The sequence below is a fragment of the Trachurus japonicus genome, chromosome 6 (assembly GCF_045865225.1).
Source record: "Trachurus japonicus isolate A0001 chromosome 6, Traja_1.0".
Taxonomy (NCBI): domain Eukaryota; kingdom Metazoa; phylum Chordata; class Actinopteri; order Carangiformes; family Carangidae; genus Trachurus; species Trachurus japonicus.
Genome location: NC_140912.1, coordinates 8,958,206 through 8,975,315, shown reverse-complemented (window position 1 = coordinate 8,975,315; position 17,110 = coordinate 8,958,206). Strand labels below are relative to the sequence as shown.

At 41.8% G+C, this 17,110-nt stretch overlaps 1 protein-coding gene across 3 annotated transcripts in view; it reads right to left on the bottom strand.

Annotated features, from left to right (window-relative positions):
• Nucleotides 1-17,110, bottom strand: part of mon2 (MON2 homolog, regulator of endosome-to-Golgi trafficking) — a 40,447-nt gene that overhangs the window by 15,664 nt on the left and 7,673 nt on the right. For all 3 annotated transcript variants that reach the window (XM_085778586.1, XM_085778588.1, XM_085778587.1), the window contains exons 2-18: nt 16,764-16,827; nt 15,634-15,761; nt 12,464-12,595; nt 10,958-11,087; nt 10,420-10,517; nt 9,914-10,039; nt 9,515-9,709; nt 8,963-9,087; nt 8,179-8,318; nt 6,939-7,092; nt 4,836-5,026; nt 4,399-4,480; nt 3,834-4,015; nt 2,418-2,530; nt 913-1,017; nt 516-596; nt 318-391 (exon numbers count right to left, since the gene is read on the bottom strand). In XM_085778586.1, coding sequence (XP_085634712.1) covers nt 318-391; nt 516-596; nt 913-1,017; nt 2,418-2,530; nt 3,834-4,015; nt 4,399-4,480; nt 4,836-5,026; nt 6,939-7,092; nt 8,179-8,318; nt 8,963-9,087; nt 9,515-9,709; nt 9,914-10,039; nt 10,420-10,517; nt 10,958-11,087; nt 12,464-12,595; nt 15,634-15,761; nt 16,764-16,827 — 2,120 coding nt within the window. The remainder of the gene's footprint in view (nt 1-317; nt 392-515; nt 597-912; nt 1,018-2,417; nt 2,531-3,833; nt 4,016-4,398; nt 4,481-4,835; nt 5,027-6,938; nt 7,093-8,178; nt 8,319-8,962; nt 9,088-9,514; nt 9,710-9,913; nt 10,040-10,419; nt 10,518-10,957; nt 11,088-12,463; nt 12,596-15,633; nt 15,762-16,763; nt 16,828-17,110) is intronic.

Here is a 17,110-nt window from a genome sequence, read left to right as displayed (position 1 = left end):
TTGAATAATTCAGATTGTGTACAAGAGCCACTATTCTCTCTAAGAGTGCAGCAGCTCTTCTTCAGGTCAGTGCCATGATTATTTATGAGGATGAAAAATTATTTTCCAAACCGGTGTACAAAGTTTCAAGGTGAGATTTTATCTTTCTTTTTCTTTTTTTATGCACTCCTACACAAACAACAAGGTTTACTGAGTATGGATAACACTCATGCTTTTTGTCCAGATGTGAGCTTTACCAGCTGGTATACAGTATTCAAAATTAATACCCTAATAATATTCTAAATCTTAGTTTTCACTGATACAACACTGGTGCTTACTGGGAGCTCTCAAACAGTCTGGACAGGATGTTGGAGATGACGGGCAGGTCAGTCATCACTGCTGTGGTCAGCACCTGTTCAGGTTCAAGACACATATACAGTCAGTTAGCTCATCACCAACAGTGAGGTGAACAATTCAGCAATGCATTCTCAGTACACATTTTCTAAGAAGAAACAAATAATAACGATGGTACTCACTGTACTGGGCCCCTCCACAGCTCGGCCTGGCTTCAGAGCACCACCCACCCCTGGTTTCAGTCCCAGGATCCAGACTAAATGCTGGGAGACCATAGTGAGAAGAAGAAGTTGCAAAGTGGAGAAACTACATCTATATCAACTGACAAGACCAGGAAATATATTCTCAATACTGGTAGACAATGCAAATTATTCAACCTAAATGAGAAGATAATCTAGATCTGCTAAAGGTCATTTCATTCCTGACAGACAATTCAAAAAGAAATGTCACTTTGCCTTATGAGAGGAGGATGTGTACGTGTGTGTGTGTGTGTGTGGGTGTGGGGTGCGGGGAATATGGGGGTGTCTATGTGGAAGCAGATAGAGATGTGTGCATTCATGTGTGTGGTGATAGTAGTACCTGCAGGGTTGCCAGCACCAGCTGCCAGGAGGTGCCCAGCACGGCCCCGTGGCAGTGGGCCAGGTTCAACAGGGTTCGCATACACTGGATGTTCTTTGCCGTGAGCTGACAGAGGGACACACAGTTATACTACATTTTAACACACACACGTCATCAGGGACTTAGCCGAGACAGAAAACTGCAGTGAGTGAAATAAGCAGAAACTTTCTCTTTTAGAAAAACTGTAAGATGAAGTTCAGCATCCGTCGAAGCATGTGACCACATAATGGCAAAAAGGGGCAGGGTACAGACATGCATATAGTATTAGAGCTAAATTACCATGATAGTGAAGGAACTGTAATTACAGCATAACGATATATTTCAGGTCAGGAGCACGGTCACCTCCTAAATATCTTGAAACATTTTTGCTCTCAAGGGAAATTTATATGCCTAGTATGTTCATAACAGTTGTTCCTTACACAAATGGTGACTTGAGTGTACCCGTTTTAATGTGGGCGTATTATAAAGGAGGTGTTTTGCATACTATGCATATTAGTGTTACAAACTGGTAAATACAGTTTCGGTTTGCCTTTTATTCTGTCTAAGAGTATTTATGTGTGTTTTTTGTACAACCGAGGGATTTCTCAGTTTTTATCATAGACACACTTTATCCTGGTGGAAGTGCGATCGGCTGCACAAAGCCTGAACTATCATGGAAGTTGCAACCACAAAAACGTATGTGGATAGTGTAATGATAAAAGATTAGATATAAATAAAGTAAAACACATAAATGATTGGTGTGGATTTAAAAACTATTAAGAAAACAAAATAATAGACCAACCAGACAATAATTTTAAGGTATCTAAATTAAATCTATTAAAAATTAGGAATGTAATATGATATAAACATTCAGACCAATAAAATTATAAGACATGAAACAAATACGGCTCTGCCTGCCAGCTTGCTTTGTTGTGCTACTTTTACATACAGTATACTTGGTTAAATGATAGAAGGGGCTGGGAGGGGCTTTTGCTCTACCCGTCTATTTGGGTGGGGCTTCTCTCTCTCTCAGCCTACTTTCTTAGTTTGGTTTCCTACCCCATCCAACATGCATCGCACCCCACCCTGACTCATCCACACACATCTGATGTGACTGATATTTCCTTTACTTTCAAACTGTTTAGTGAATATTTTGGTAAACGTGAGTTAAATAGCTTCATGCGGCCTCCCCCCCGTATGGTGGAACACAGGCAGCCTGTCCCAGCCGACCTGAGGGGTCACACTGGTTCATAGCTCACGAGCAGGTTGGAGAGATAACATACCGAGGTACAAGACCATGTATGGTCTCAAAAACCAGTTGTTGTTTTTGTTTCTTTTGCAAATGCTGCCTTTTTTCTGACAAAATGATTTCATGTGTAATTTGTCTTGATTATAAGACGTCTGCTTTGTTTTCTGGAGAACTGCCACAAATGAAATTATTAAATGTCAAGTGTAACTGCTGCCTCTTCGTAATTGTGTGTCCTTACCACCACAGTGCCCTGGGGCTGGGCGGTGAGCGGCTGCCCGACAGCCACCACCTGCTGATGAGATTCACTGGAGGGGCTGATAATCTGCACACTCTGGCCCTGGATGGAGTAGGCTGCAGAGAACACACATACATTCAAACATAGACACGTGTGCAAACACACATACATACATGCACTCAAGTCAAGTCTTTGGATGGGAGTCGGTAATACACACAGACGGGTTTCGTAACAAGCTTACGACATGCAAGAAAAGCTTTGTTAATTAACTCCAAGGCAAACATCCATCGCGAGTTGAGACCCAATTTGCCGGCTTTATCTCTACAAGCTAATATGCAAATGGTGAACGTCTAAGTGGTTGGTTTGGAGAGCAGTGTGTGTGTGTGTGTGTGTGTGTGTGTGTGTGCGTGCGTGTGTGTGTGTGTGTGTGTGCGTGTTCCCCCGACACCTTCTCCTTGGTGTTCCTAATTAGAGGCCACAGTGAAAAGTTATGGATTAACACAATAAGAGCAGGGCAGTAGGGACGGGCAGAACGCCAGCAGTTTACATGTTAAGCTCAGTTTAACAGAATGCACTTTGAATCAAATGGGAGATGAGAAGTGCTCATTAATTTAACATAAACACACATGACCAGAGGGCACCCTCTGGGTTGGAAAGGAGGACTTGAAAATGGGTGTGTTATGGTCTGTGTTTGGGATTACATTATGCAAACATTAAAGTAGGAGTACAGACATGCATACCAAACTCAGCCCCAAATGGCTCCCTGAAAAGGTGTTTCAGGGCTATCTGTATGTGTAAACAGCACTGCATGTGGTACATTTTCTAGGAGGTTTAAGGATAGTTCAACATTTTGGCAAATTAACCCATTGCCATAATCCCTATAGTCATAGCAGTAGGTTCATTGCCTTTAATTGTCGGAGCAGGCTATTTTTAGTACGGCGGAGCAGAGCCACGAGCTGCTCAGAGCTACGCTACGGAGGCTAATGGAATTTCTTGGTTTTCCTCATCAAACTCATCAAATACACAATCCAACAACTCCAAAATGCTCTCGTGGACAATGAGACCACGCTATGAGATAATAATGGAACGTTACAAAACAGAGTTGTTTTCGAGGTAAATACAGACTGTTTGCCGAAAAACTGCCCCAACGGGTACGTGCATCAGCGGTTTTGCATGAATTTACCTCGAAAACAACTCCGTCTCGTAACGTTCTGTTATTATCTCATAGCGTGGTGAATGTGCAGGTCACAACTTGTCCACAAGAGCGTTTCGCAGCTCGGCCGTTCTAAAAATAGCTTGCACTGACAATGAAAGGTAACGAACCTACTCCTAAGGCTATAGGGATTATGGCAATGGGCCAATTTGCTAAAATGTTGAACTATCCCTTTAAAAATGCTGCTTGTAGTTGCCAAGCTGTACCTTTGCTGGAGAGGTTGGCGGCGTTGCTGCTGAGTACAGTCAGAGCGTAGTGCGGAGGCAGAGAGGCCTTGCAGATGGCTGTGATGAAGGCGTCTCGGGGCGTCACCAGGCCCAGACGACCGCACAGTGAGGCCATGGTCAGCTCGGCCTTCAGGATATTCTCAGTCGCCGTCTCATCGGTGCTGAAGAGACAAGATGAAAAGAGAGGAGGAAAAAGTGCACATTTACATTTACTTTAGTGTTGCTGCTTTCTTGGCCAGGCCTTGCTTGTAAAAGAGATTTTTTTTATCTCAAGCAATCTGCCTGGTAAAATAAAGGTTAAATAGAAAATGTCCTAATGGTTGCCATCAAAGCTGACTTTATTTATTTTTTCATCAATAGAGCAAGATAGGATTATTAGTTCGAAAACAAGATCATGTACCGTGTCCGATTCCATTTAAAATGTGTTTTTTCTGTTTGCACATTCTGTATGGTTAAAAAAAATCTACTTTGTGGTATGATACTTATTGTAGTGCAGCTCTAACTACAGAGCAGCAGTTTGTTGGAAGGCAGAAAACAGGTTTACCTTGCATCCAGCAGCAGAGACAGAGCAGCCAGTAGACCACACCAACAGGCACTGACCATCTCCTCCCACACCAGGTGGGCTCCTGTCACACAAACACAACCTGTTATTCATTTTACTCAGGAATTATTTCACTTGAACTTAGATGGTATCACAGAAATAAAGAACAAGTCTCATTCAACATCTCATTTGAAAAAAGGGTTATGTTACACATTGTAAAGTCTAACAGGCATTATAAAGGCCACAAGGGGGCACTACAACCCAGAATCTTATCAGGTTTAGCTACACTGCACAGTATTGTATAATCTCTCTGTGAGAGGTTGCTTTTGAGAACATCATCTCTAGATGATTCACAAATTGTATTTATTTAGCACACGTCAGTATTTATGCTTCACATTCACTACCTTGCCTATCTACCGCTTCACACTGTCCACTCTTACCGGGTTGTGGCTGCCACTGCTGGTCGGGATGAGCCTCCCTGAATTCAGCAGCTGCCTCCTCCTCCACAGCCAGCTCTCTCTCTATCATGGTGGTGATGCCTCTGACCAGGTCCAGCAGGGCACTGAAGGCCACAGACATGGCGTAGCCCTCTGGGATGGACGGGGGCTCCACCTTGTCCAGCATCTCTAGACTATTGGAGGACAAAGAGAGACAGAGTGAAATGAGGTGGCGGTGAGCGTAAGTGGGTGTGCCATGTGCTGGAATGAATTCAGTTTTATTTGTTTAATCAAAATGAGAACATATTATTGTGTCAGTTGTCTTAGCATCCTGATTTAGGACTGAACTGCACCATAAATATTCAATAATTTGTGTCAGTCGTGCTGAGATCCGAAACATGTCCATTACAGCTTTGCAACATCTCACTCTTCCTCCCAGAAGAAATGCTGGTGCTTTCATCACCTTAAAAATATTTCCTACGTGTGACCATTTGTCTCTCTAGGTGACAGAAAAAATGATGCATGGCTTCATATCCAGCAGGCTTGACTAGTTTAATAGTTCTGTCATCGCCAGAAAAATGGTTCACACTACTCACAGAATGTTGAAATTTATGGAAAATATAAAAAGTTCATGCTACGGTGATATTATATCACGAAAGAAGGGCTTCAAGTAGAAGTATGGAAGGGTCATTTCTTCATCTCCAAAAATGTATTGAAACAAAAGCTAACAACGGTGGTGGGTATACCACAATAAAGAATGTGTGAACAGAGTGTGAACAGCAGGATGAAGAGACTGTTTCAATACAAACTGTCATTGAACCAGATAGTGTCAATTCATGGAACAGAGACTTGTTGTTGTGGTGTTTGTGGTAAACCACCCTGTTGGAGAACAGCATGTTATGTTATAAGAACTGAAACATTCAACAGTTGGACATGTGCATTCAAAAGTTTAGAAAAGGTCAAATTAAGTTCACCTGTAAAGGTTAGTGCATTTTCGATGCATTCTGAAATTTCATCCGAGAGCCGAATATCCCTAAGTAGTGTATAGTGTATCTAGTATCAGCTAGATCTGATTCAGAGCTGGTACAGCTCCTTATGTCCTTTAACACGACTGTTAATTGACTAACTAAACCCTTTTACAATCTAAGCCATTCGGAATAACAGTATTGTGGTATGTTTTTGTCTGTTTAGTTGTGTTTTAAAAGCTTTAAGAACCTATTTTCTCATTGTCAGCTTTCTTATGATTAATCTTGATTTATTACTTGTCTGTGAGGCAGTTTGAACTGTGCTAACCCCTCTCAAACATCCCATCCAAACTAAGTTTGATTGATTGACTACATTATAACAAGACCACAGTTTTGGCAAATTTTGGTTTATCTTTTGCAAGAAAAGAGACTGTTTTTCTTCCTGATCTCACAAGCATTGAATATGTGCAGCTAACTCTCTTCATACTGCAGCTGCTTTATGCAGCCTCCAAAACTAACCGGCAATAGTTTTAATTACAGCCAACAGATTCCATCGCTGTCAGAGAAGACAATTTAGACAACACCTCAGCTTGTTACACCACTGCCTCAGGCTTCTCTGTGTTTCAGATCTTCACCTCTGAATTATATAAGCACTAATTACAAAAGCATTTTCACTTCTTGAGAAGGATTTAACACTTGATCTCTGTCTTATTATGATCTGCACTTAGAAGATCAGCCCAACCTGCCTGTGTGCAGTCTCTCTGAGCCCACCCCTTCCCGTCCCATTAACTGTATTTATGACCCAGAGCCTGTAAACCCAACAGTTTTTTTTAATAAACTGGCCATTATAAGTAAAGCTTTAAAGTTAAATTCTGAATTGTCTAAATGTCAGAAATCAGTTTAGATGAGAGTTTAATTAGTGCAATAGGAGGACACATACAGTACTGTCCACAATGTGTTGCAATTTATACACCATGACTTTGCTGTAACCTTAGAATGAACTGATCGCAGTTGGTTGATTAGCATAGCTTCTACTCCCAAATCCCCACACCAGCGTCCATCTGACCTGGAGCAGGGTCAGGTTACAGGTTGATATTACTTTACATATACACATGGAATAAAATGTGGCAACAGGACTTACTATGTGGCTTTGGCACTGCCCTGGACACTGACAGTCATGAGGGGGATCCAGGTACCACGGTATTCAAATGCAGCCTGGGTGGTCAGACTGCCACTGACCCCTCCTGTCCCGGGGCCGCCCTGTGCTGTGCCTTGGGCCCCTGAACCTGAACCGCCTGGACATAAAGTTAGAGAGGTATATGGAGGGAAATAAAAAAGCAAATGACATAAGGAATCTGGAATCGAGCACAAGATGATAAAATACGTACAAACCATAAAACACGTTTTACAACCAAATATTCACTACATCCCCATGACTGTTTGTTGCAGTAAATGCCATCTATTAATTTCATCTTCAGTAGCTTCTTTTTGAATCAAAATATGCATTAACTGTTGTATTTTTTAACACATCCCAATTAATTTCTTATCTAAGTCAGATTTTCTGGCTCATCTGAATAAATTTCCTTGAGATCTGCAGAACAAACAAACAAGAAATGTGAAAACTGGACTCTGTACTCCCACATATGATTTGTGGTGAGGAGAAATGGCTGTAGTAAAACAGTGAAATACTTTCAAGATGGGATTTAATGTGTTTAATCTTTAAAATGCACCATGTTGTGTATTCTTTGTACATATAATTTAGTTATGTTATTTTTTGCACTTCATTTTTGCAATTGGCTTGTCTTTGGCACTGGCTGCTGTTATGATTAATGTGCTCTGCTTTGTTTGTTTGTTCTGGAGTTATTGCTTCTTTTGGGTATAGATCGTGTCAAGACAACAAAAATAATTATAGCTGCTGCGCAGCTGCGGGTCTGGGCTATTTTTGGCAAATTTAGGCAAATTCTGAGCAACAAACGGGAGAATAGGAAGACAAGACAGTTGACATTATAATGTTCATTTTGCACCAGTTGAGGCTCAAACCCACAACTTCTGGAACCAAAGACCATCATCTATCACGCTGAGATAATTGGCAAGTGGCTTGGCTTCACAAGTTGAGTAAGCCATTCACTGTCATGCAGGCAGATTTGAAACCACTGTAAAAAGAAAAACCTAGGAGGGGGGGCACATGTCCTTGGAGTTGAGTAAATCTGGCATGGGGTTGGACATTTCTGTAAAGTTTTGTGAGTTTTCGCCCATGCGAAGTATGATTTCCTCGAAAGAAGAAGAAGAAAGAAGAATTCCTAGGAATACAGTAGTGTCCTGGCAGCTCAGCTGCCCGGACCCTAATGAATATATTTAAAAAGATAGACGTGTGAACTAACCAGCAGGGGCACTGACGGCAGCAGCGTTGCCCGCATTGGGGACGATGAAGAGGGACTGGATGAAGGACCCCAGGGCGTTGACAATGTCTCTGAACACCTTAGTGGAGTGCTGCTTCATGTCATATGACTGGCAGAAGGAACTGAAAAAGAAAGAAAACGACACAGAACATTGTGAAGACATGTCAGAGACTGGCCACATGGGGCTGGAACAGGTGAGAACTGGACTGTGAACAATACAATTAAAAAAGAAAAAAGAAAATCGAGCTTATATATAAAAGAAATGTGATGTTACAAAAGACAACATGAACTGGAAACCAAATAAACGAACAGAGAAGCTCACAGACAACATAATTCTCCCACTGTTATCAGACCTTGTTTAACTTCCATCAAGCTGACCTGGACCGTCAGGCATCAGGCTCAGCTGCAGCTTTTAAGCCTCTGCTGTACAAGCTAGCTGTTAACCCAGCAGTTTATCTATAATGTGTTTCTCTTGGCTTCTCCTTGAACCATGCAGGTGGCATTGAACTGTTTTACAGCCTGTTGACAGCACAATAGAAGATACTGATAACACAAAGGTTGCTTGTGTTATTTGGATGATAGTGCAGAGAGTGTGGGTTTGTTTTCTTGCATAGCCACTGCAACATTTAGCTGTTATGACCAGATACATGACAGTGAGATGTTTCAGTGTTTTAGAATATGAGTTTATTTATTTATCATATTTTTGGGACCCATTAACTAAACTGTGTTTGGTTACCAAGTGTTTCTGGACATTAACGCTCCTTACCGTAACAAATGTGGCTGCACACAAAGCCTGTGCACTGATTCTACAGCCACTGCTCTCAACCACTGTGGTTTCTCTCCATCCAGAAACTTCACCAGCAGAGACAAGAAGATCTCACACTCGGTCACCTGCAAGACAGATAACACATGTATCAGACCAGGACAGACTCATCACCCACTTAAAAAAGTGACTGTACTGTAACTGTAAGACTGCCTCTGGCTAAATCCCTGCCTTTCTTCAGTCTGTGATGAAGCTGTTCAGTGACTCAACACGCTTCTCACTGGACGTAGGCAAAAAGACAAATTTCCATCTCTAGAATTGATAGAATCTGAGCAAATACAAACAGCTGCAACGCTGAATTACTCAAACGCAGCTAAGCTCATGGAAGCACCTGGAGCAGAACTAAGACAATAGTACGCCAACGCTAATCCAATGCTAATCAGACCAAATCAATTAGGGGTATCAGTCTGAGCTGAAGAAAATCCCTCACTCATAAAACATCCATCAGGAAACGGCTCTGACCAGTCGACCATCACCGGCAGATCAGTTCCTCACCAGTAAGCTGTAGAAGTGTTTGATGAGGACTGACACCACGCGCAGCAGCCTCATGCAGATGGGGAAGTAGGGTTTCTCCACAGGTGCTGGCGAGGCGGAGCTGCTGCTGCCCTGACGGAACTTGATGTTGGGGGAGAAGAGCTTGATGACGAGTGGACACACCCGCTCCTTCAGCAGGAAACTGAACTCCTGGTGCTGGATGGGGGAAGAGGAAGAAGGACAACAGTTGAGTTACAAAGAAACAACTTGTTTCACTGCAAAATCCCTGGTAAGAAAAAAAAAAAAATCTGATGACGGATGACTGGTCTTAGTTCCTTCGGTTAAGTTGTGCTTCAGTTCTTTCTGTGTATATGTTCCATCTGATAGGAGTCCATACATTATAACTGTTTATTCATTCACCTGTAGGAATACTCCAGGAAAATCATTAAGGACCGACTCCAGCAGCTCCAGGCCAAACGTCCGCGTCATCTCTGTCATCCCCACCAGCCAGTAGGGGGCATCAGCGTTCACCAGCTGGCACAAGTCCTGCAGGGAGTCACAAAGCAGCATTCAAAACAATGGAGCGTTATATCCCACATTGATCACAGTGGTTGAAACAGTGAAGTCACTGAGTTCTGCTGTGGGAGGAGGAGGAGGAGGAGAAGTGTCCAGTACAACTGAAGGATGAAAAGAAACCACTTTTGATTTAACGGCAGAGATGAAAGAAATGATCAACTTGTTTCAACTATCTCAGGAGTAGACCAGTGGTTCAGTCATTTCCAGCTGTGGGGACTATTCTCATCTCTTGTCTCCAGCCCTCACATGATGACATCATGAGCCACGTCTCAAAGCCAGCTTGGCCTTGAGGGTTTCGCCCTAGGCCAATGTGAAGTGTGTGGAAGCCTGTCGCCCCCTGGTGGACTTACCTGGAACAGCATGTATGCGTCTTTTGCACTGGGCCTCAGGGTGCTAACAGAACGCCTGTTGGTGTTTCCCTGGACAGGAGGAGGCTGCTCCACGATGCCTGGGTTGGAGATAATGACTTTTAGGCATTTAAACAACTCACTGATAGAGCAACAATAGAATAAGTAAACGAAGAGGAAGAGTATTAAGTCAAAAAGGACATTCCTTTCATATATTCATGTACAGAGGGAAATGACTGCTGCTTTAAAGAAACAGTTTCCTTGCATGCTGATTGACTTTGGGCTTTCAAAAAAAAACCACGGATTGTCATTACATTTTAGATTCTCTCAGAAAAGACCTTAGCAGTAAGAACTTAAGCCGCTGTGGCTTTTAACTTCCCCACTGAAGCCTGACGTGTCAGTGTAGATTAACTCAGGATTTTTAAAGTCCCATGAATCTTAAATGCGTGAAAAATTAGATGAAATTGAACTGAATAGTTTGCATCTTATCAATGACAAACTGAACTTTAAGGACTGTGAGACAGAAGTGACACGCTCTGACCTTTGAAACGCTCATCCTCAGCCACCATCCTCTCAAACACCACGGTGACAACCTGTCTGACGGTGGCGGCTGCCGTGTTGTTGGTGATGTTGTCCTTGGTGAAGTGTAGACGGAAACACAGCACAATGGCCTGGGCAGGGGTGAAACATTAAAGTGTTATGCTGCATTATGCAGATACAGGCAGCGGAACAACAACAGTATGAGCAGAGTGGGACAATTTGAACGACCACATAATTCAGTCCGGTGCACGCTCTGGGGCAAGGATGCCACAAATCTGTACTGCTGGGTGTAATAAAACATTATCGCCGCAACTTAATAATAGATGGAGGATGACTCACAAAGAAAAAGTTTTCTGTCCACATGTGCAATATGTAGGTGGAGATAAATAAATAAACACTAGGGGCCTGATTTACTGAGGGTTTGCTTTTGTAAAAAATTCAGTATCACCTACAAATAAATGAACAAGCTCCTTCTAATATAGGTGAGGATTGTGCAAAACAACATGTGCTGTACATTTAGTACAGCACGTAGTACTTCGCCATGCAATGCGGGAAATTTCCACCCTAATGTGAATATAGTGTGAAAAGAAAATGTAAATGACCTAATTTAGCAAATGGCATATACCTATAGCATATGGTAAACATACTGTTTATACATAGAACATTTCCCCTCTACTGTAGCTCAACAATATGCTTATCTGCTTGTTCCAGTAATACCTCAACTACATTCAAATTTTATTTTACTCTTGTGGCCATTCTGCTTTCTGTCCAAACTGTCCATGGTGGAAACGATTACAACATTACAATATGCCTTGCATGTTATGTCAAGCAAAGTTTTGTGAGTGTTTAAGTTGTGTTTTGCATAATGTGAAAATGTGATGATTGTGAAGCTTGTAGTGCAACACACATTTCAGTGCAAATGGACAATAAAGGTTTATCTTATCTCAAAATCCTTATTTCGATTATTGCTGTTTGCACCTGTTGTCAATTACACAATTACGCTTAAAGGTCAGGGTTGGAGATTCTGGAAAAACGGTTCTAGCAGGACATATTTTGAAAATACACAAGTCAAAAGTCCCAGCCCCTTTCCTCAGACTGCTCTCTGAGGCCATGCCTTCGCCTTTCCGTGGATGTAGGTGAAGACTCTGATCGTGCATGCGGGAGGAAGGAGAGGGAGAGAGAGATGGCAGCTTGATTGGTAGGCAGAACTAGACATGAAGGCATCCGATTGGTTTTTCCTTTTCGGAGCGAAAAGCATGGATTGGTCAGAGTTTTGTCAGTCCTGCAGCTGCCACAGAGGTCTTATTATTTATCCTTTTTCTGAATACATATGTATTGATTACTCTCAGGATAGAAGGACCATTTCACCCAGTATAACAAAAAGTGTTTCTGAAGATCACCCGCAAACCTTACACCAAAAAAAGAATACACAAAATGTTTCCATGAACATTTGGGATCTTTGTAGATCAGGCCCTGTGTGTCATGCAGGAGTGTGCTGGCTGCGTACCTTGGAAAGTACTTCATCATGTACAACTGTGTTGGTGGTCAGCAGGACCAGGACCGTCTGTAAAAGTTTCAGCTCCTCCAAACCGTTCTCCATCAGCTGCCACAACATGTTGATGATGTTCCCTGCTGCCGCCTGTAACACATACACACACACAAACACCATTGATTCCAATACACGCATACTTATAGTGCAACTTCAGGGGCAGTAAAAGAGTCACAAGTTTGTAACAGACTAAAACCTGAGGTTGCATAGTCCTAAAAATTACAGACATGCACAAAAATACACATAGACACACACTTGGGGGAGCAGCTGGTGCTGCCTGCTGAGGGGTCACAACAACGTTGAGTTCAATAACACCACATCTAGCTGCCAGTTAATGTTATGTCACTTGATGCTGACTGTATGTGACACTGCACGTCCTTTCTTGGGTCAAGCTGTCCAAAATATAACGACTCATCACGAATGCCCTCAGAGCTGGAGTCACAGGAGGTCTCCCGATTCAAACAGATATATATTTATTAAAACACTCCAAGACTGGGACTAATCAGTATTTTCATTACAGATGAGTCTGCCAGGAAGTCGAACATGAATAAACCAATCAGTGAGTCCATCAAACCAAAAAATCATAAATTTCAAAAGATGAAAAACAAAGAAACTCTTCATATGAAGATGCTGGAAGAATTGCTTGGTATTTCTGGTGGTTGAATGTTTTAAACAAGTGATTATTATTATAATTTCTATCTTTGCTATTCATTCGAAGTGTGGCTGCTCCAAAATATTTCACCCTGTAGATGTTGTTTAGGACCAACAACCACCATTGTCTAGATTTCATTGCTGAGGCTGATGCCCAGATTTGGAAATGTTGACAGTCCTGTTCCTGGCATTTTCAGCAGATGCCCTCACAGTTGTGCCATCAGCAATTCACTGTCTGGTCTGTTTGTTTTTTTTCCACAACATCTTCTTTCAAGGCATTTGAACAGAGCCCTCTCTTTCCCTGAGGAAAAGTGACATTAACCATTGCCAAATTCTCTCCCTGTGACAAAGTTTCTGAAATGCCTCACTCCGGTGACACCTTGAAACTACAGGTAGTCTCACTCCGTCTTGTGAGGCCTTCAGGTCGCTTTGAAAGCCCGCAGCTGAGAGCAGCTGATGAGATAAAGTGCTGCTGGCAGGAGAAGGAGAGAGGATTTACAATGTTCAATGGATCAGAAAATGTGTGTTGTAGAATATGTGGAAGTGTGTGTCCTTGATGTCCTAGATTTGCTGGATGTTTGTTGGGAGCACCAGAGAGATAACAACCACTCAGAGACAAGTACAAAGAACTCTGGCAGAGGATATTAAAGAAGACTAAAAAAAAATTTTATTTCAAAGACCAAGAAGACTTCCCCCAAACTTCTGACTCACTCACAAAATCTGTCTCACACACTTCATCGTAGTGTGTATCCTCCAAGTATGAAGGTGTGAGGATGTTGGGCTTTGATATTGCTAATTGATTTCCAGGTTTTGGACAAAGCAAGCAACCTGAATATGTCACATTGTGATGAGCTGTTTTCTTTCAGTTTATTGATTAGTTACAAAAACAAATAATATGTTCATCATAATTACAATCATCCCAAATGTGAATAATGAGTCTAAAAAGAGCAGAAAATGGTTAAAGAGATCAAAATTACACCAAGTAGTTTTTCATGTCACACTTGTCTTGTGAGAGGATTTACTCTAGGAGTGTTGAACAGTTCGTCGCCACCAGCAACAGACGCTTTGAAACCTGCGTTTGGCTAATTAAATAAACGCCTGACATGAAAATGCAGAAAGCGTGGGATGACTCAATAAGCTTTTAATAGAAGTTTTTTTTTCTTTTCACGGTGTTATTAAAAAGGTAGCAGGACTGCAGCTACGGGGTGCCGGCTTTCAAACAAGCCCTGATCTCAGGTCTGACTCCTGCTGGGTTCTTTAAATGGTTCGAAAGCTCTTCACACTTCACATGAGCTCATATTAAACTTAATTTATGTTAAACAAGGGTATCAATCTCATTTCCTGAGATTGATACCCTGCTACGCCTTCTCCCTATGGGCTGTTTAACTGCTATTGCACACATTGATCATATGAAACCACAGGAGCATCCCAGTCATAGTATTTCTGGGCCAAACTCTGCAGACGGCTCATAGAAAATGTGAAATGACTACAGATGTGGGATACAGCTGTAGCCACCAAATGAGTAGTAGAAGAGGAAAAGAGAGATTGACACTCTCAGCTGTGGCCACCAGTGCCAGGAGTAAACTCAATTTTAACTATTCTAATATTTACCTTTCCTGATTAGATATTGATGAGTTGCACTGATCCCTCTATTGATCTGAATGAATTACCCTTAGAGTAACAGAGAGGGATGTGCTTTGGCTGATGTGTGACCTTTATTTGCATAGCTTAAGTGTTAGGGTTAGTGTTACATTCAGGTCTCTCAGCTGAATGTAACGGGTTAGGTTATGATATTATTGCTCAGGTTTTACCAACACATTTAATTTATGTAAGTTTACTTATACCATTAAAGGGATAGTTCAACATTTTGGCAAACTGGCCCATTGCCATAATCCCTATAGTCATAGCAGTAGGTTTGTTACCTTTAATTGTCGGTGCAAACTATTTTTAGAATGGCGGAGCAGAGCCGTGAGCTGCTCAGAGCTACGCTACGGAGGCTAATGTTAAAATGTAGAGCAAAAACCTCCTAAAAGGCCAAACAATCCTTCACATGTTCTTTGTTCTCTAGCATACTTTTATTTATTTATTGTCTTTATCTTTGCGCAAGACAGCTGTATCATTTTAGTGCCTGCTGTCGGAAATGATGTCATCAGCATGATACAAGTCATGCAGTTTGTATGAACTGTCTCATTGCTGTTCTTTGCTGTTTGTACAATTTTATCTCTAATGCACAAAGACATTTTGCTAAATGCTGCTGCTGCCTTGTGCATTGTTACTTTCTAATGACATTGAGTGAAGTAATACAGATTCAGCATTTTCTTATGATCTGGACCTCCACCACATTATACAAACTCATAGATCTCAACACACATTCTTATTAAATTCTGCTTACTGTATACGCTGATCTCTAATTATTTTGCATGGTGCACATACTGTATCTCAACATTTCAAACACCAGGCGCACTCGTTGTCCTCACCTCAGACACCACCTCGTGGGACATGAGTCTTTGGATGGCAGCCAGACACAGCTGGGTGATCTTTGGCTCTTTGGTGCCACAGCCCATCAGGAAGGGCTGCACAACCTCTGAGCTGTTCTCCTTCAGAGCTGCAGGGAAAGGACACAGATAAGGCTCAATGTCAGTTTTTCTTAAGTACATGTCAAGCTCATTTTGGGATGTAAGGGGAAGCACAGATAAAATGAATACATATGAAATGGGTTGTACAGAACCTAATATGTCATTTTTAGGATCAGATGAAGTTTTAAAACTTTTCTTTTTAGCCTTTTTTAACGGTTTAAAAGCAGAATTACAATTAAACACAGAGGACTTACCTGACCTAACTAAGATGAAATGGTCAGAACTGCCTAATAAAATAAGAACAGGAACTGTATCCAATTACCCTCAAGTTGAAAATGTGTGGCAGGTTTGTACAGGGTTTAAATGTTATCATTTTAAACAGTTACTTACAATAACGTGTAAAGTGAAAGTGTGATTTTAGTGCATTTGTTCTCGCTAATCAGAACATAGTGAACCAGCACATTACATCCCACTATCTGTTTCATTGTCACATGGATTTAGTTTCTCTGTGATTTTACACCTGCACAACAACTTTCACTGATCTTTTTGTATCATGTCACTGCACTGTTGTTACAATAACAAATCTACTCCAACAAAACTGTACAGACTGCAGCGACAGGGCGGCAGCTGGACAGCCAGCAGTGGAACTCAGAAAATGTCGACTATGTGTCAACTCTGCAAATGTCACAAAAAAGAGCCAAGACAGTGTTGGCACAGTTTGCTATTCAAGTGATGAGGTGCTGGTCCCATTTGAAATTGCAGGGTGGTGAATTCAATCTAATTAATCAAGACAATTTACATCCAAATAGAGGGATAAGCATTTATGTTCACATGTAGGTCTCCTTTATTTTGTTGTACATTTATATGAGAGTAATGTAAGAAATGTTAAAAATATAAAAGAGTGTGTATAAGAGAGCAAAGTAGCACACCCAAATAAATATACTCAATATGTGGGTGAAGTGCACCTGAAAAAGTGGCGACCAGATGTCTCAGTTGTGGTTTACCACCACCCTTCTCACTTTCTCACTTACCTGCCAGGATGTCTGTGTTCCTGGCTGCAATGGTCTTAATCTTCACAATGCCAGACTCTGCGGCCTGGCGGGGGGGAAAAAAGAGAGAAGACATTTACTACTGATAGTGGGCACAACTTCTTGTACAAAAAACAACCACAGGGGAGAAACAGGAAGGACAGAATAGGGGCTGATAAATCTGCAAAGACTTGGGCTTCAACTTGAGAGGAACGTGCTACTAGAATGTGATTTCCCCTGTGAGGTGTCTGGCGGGGGATGAGATGCGAAGAATTAGAAAGCGGGAAGAGAGGATGTCAAAGAAAGAGAAGGGTGGGAGGAGGGGATGACATGGAGACAAGTGAGAGAAA